Below are 1,357 nucleotides of genomic sequence, written 5' to 3' on the forward strand. Positions count from 1 at the left end.
AACTGGGGAAGAAGGAAGGAATGCCGAGAGACCGCTCGTTTGTGGAATGTGCTCAAGATCTTATAGAGACAAGCGCTAGGGAGGCGGAGGCCCGAATGGAAGTAGAAGAGCCGGGGTGGACCCGGATAGAATATCAAAGGCCGAGAAATAATTCTAACCCTTGGAGAAGGAGAGTGCACAGAGATGCTAGGAGAGAGAGAAATATCAACCAGGAAAATAGAGCGTCCCAGGCGAGACCCATAAAACAATGGTCGGCGGGAGGACCGCAAGTGTCATGGTTGCGGGAGGGTTGGGCATCTAGTGGTGCATTGCCCGCGCACGAGATGTTTTGAATGTAGGGCAGAGGGACATATAGCCCGACAGTGTCCCTACATGTATCAGCGGAAGAGAATTTGACAACGCAAGCATCAGAAAAGAGATGAAAATCTTGGAGGTGGTGTGGCACCTTAACACCCCAGGTCATCCAAAGAGCCAAGGAGGTATTGAAAGCCTCCACAGTGCCCTCAGTGACCACCTGCGGGTATATCAGTTAGAAAAGGGGCTGGAGCGAGACGAAGCAATGGAACGAGCGATCGCAGCATACAATCATTCCATACACTCAGTCACGGGTTTTTCTCCTTTTGAGATTATTTTTGGACTAAGTGGACGTCGTAGGAATTACCATGATACAGCAACTGAGGAGAGTAATATTGCCGTTAATTGTATGGCACGGAGGAAGATATGGGCCAGAGTCAGGGACAAGATAGTGAAGGAGAAACGCAAAAGAGTTGCTAGACACAATCTTAGTGTTCGCAATCTAATAGGCAACCTGAAAATTGGGACGGTGGTACACCGTAAAGTAGGAACTAATAGAGGCAAAGAGATGCAGAGATACGAAGGCCCATTCAGAGTGGTCACGATAAGGGAACACAATATTGTCACTATAGAAGGTTTAAAAGAACCGAAAAAGCGAAGAACAGTTCACCTAGAACAATTAAAGCTTCCTGCAACAGCGGTATCATGATGTACGGGACTGTACTCACTTCCCTTCCGGAGGGTATTATTGTAAAGTTGTAAAGTTCTTATTATTTTTTTTTATTTTTCATTTTGACACGAGAGTGTAAAAATCAGGGATTCGTGGGAAATTGTATTTTTTTTTTTTTGTTTTATCTAATTTCTTTTTTTGCACAGAGCGCTGTTATTTTAAATCCTATTTCTGTAGTTTTATTGTATTTGTATCTTTTTTATTGTTATTGTATTTTTTTATTGTTATTGTATTTGTATCTATGTTATTTATTGTATTGTAATTGTATTTTTGTATATATTAGAGTTTACGAGGATTGTTCGTAAACTGGTGGGGGGGAGTTACGGACTGTCA

The 1,357-nt window shown here is 42.7% G+C and overlaps 1 protein-coding gene across 1 annotated transcript; it reads left to right on the top strand.

Annotated features, from left to right (window-relative positions):
* The first annotated feature begins 418 nt into the window (after positions 1-418).
* Positions 419-1,003, top strand: LOC136795309 (uncharacterized). The gene has a single exon (XM_067045449.1). It carries the CDS (start codon positions 419-421, stop codon positions 1,001-1,003), a length of 585 nt encoding a protein of 194 aa, XP_066901550.1.
* Positions 1,004-1,357: the final 354 nt, after the last annotated feature.

The sequence above is a fragment of the Halyomorpha halys genome, unplaced genomic scaffold (genome assembly GCF_000696795.3).
Source record: "Halyomorpha halys isolate HHAL.00 unplaced genomic scaffold, Hhal_1.1 Scaffold134.1, whole genome shotgun sequence".
In the NCBI taxonomy this organism is placed as follows: Eukaryota; Metazoa; Arthropoda; class Insecta; order Hemiptera; family Pentatomidae; genus Halyomorpha; species Halyomorpha halys.

Coding starts and splice junctions, on each gene's coding strand:
- LOC136795309 (XM_067045449.1), top strand. CDS start 419: ATGAAAATCTTGGAGGTGGTGTGGCACCTTAACACCCCAGGTCATCCA.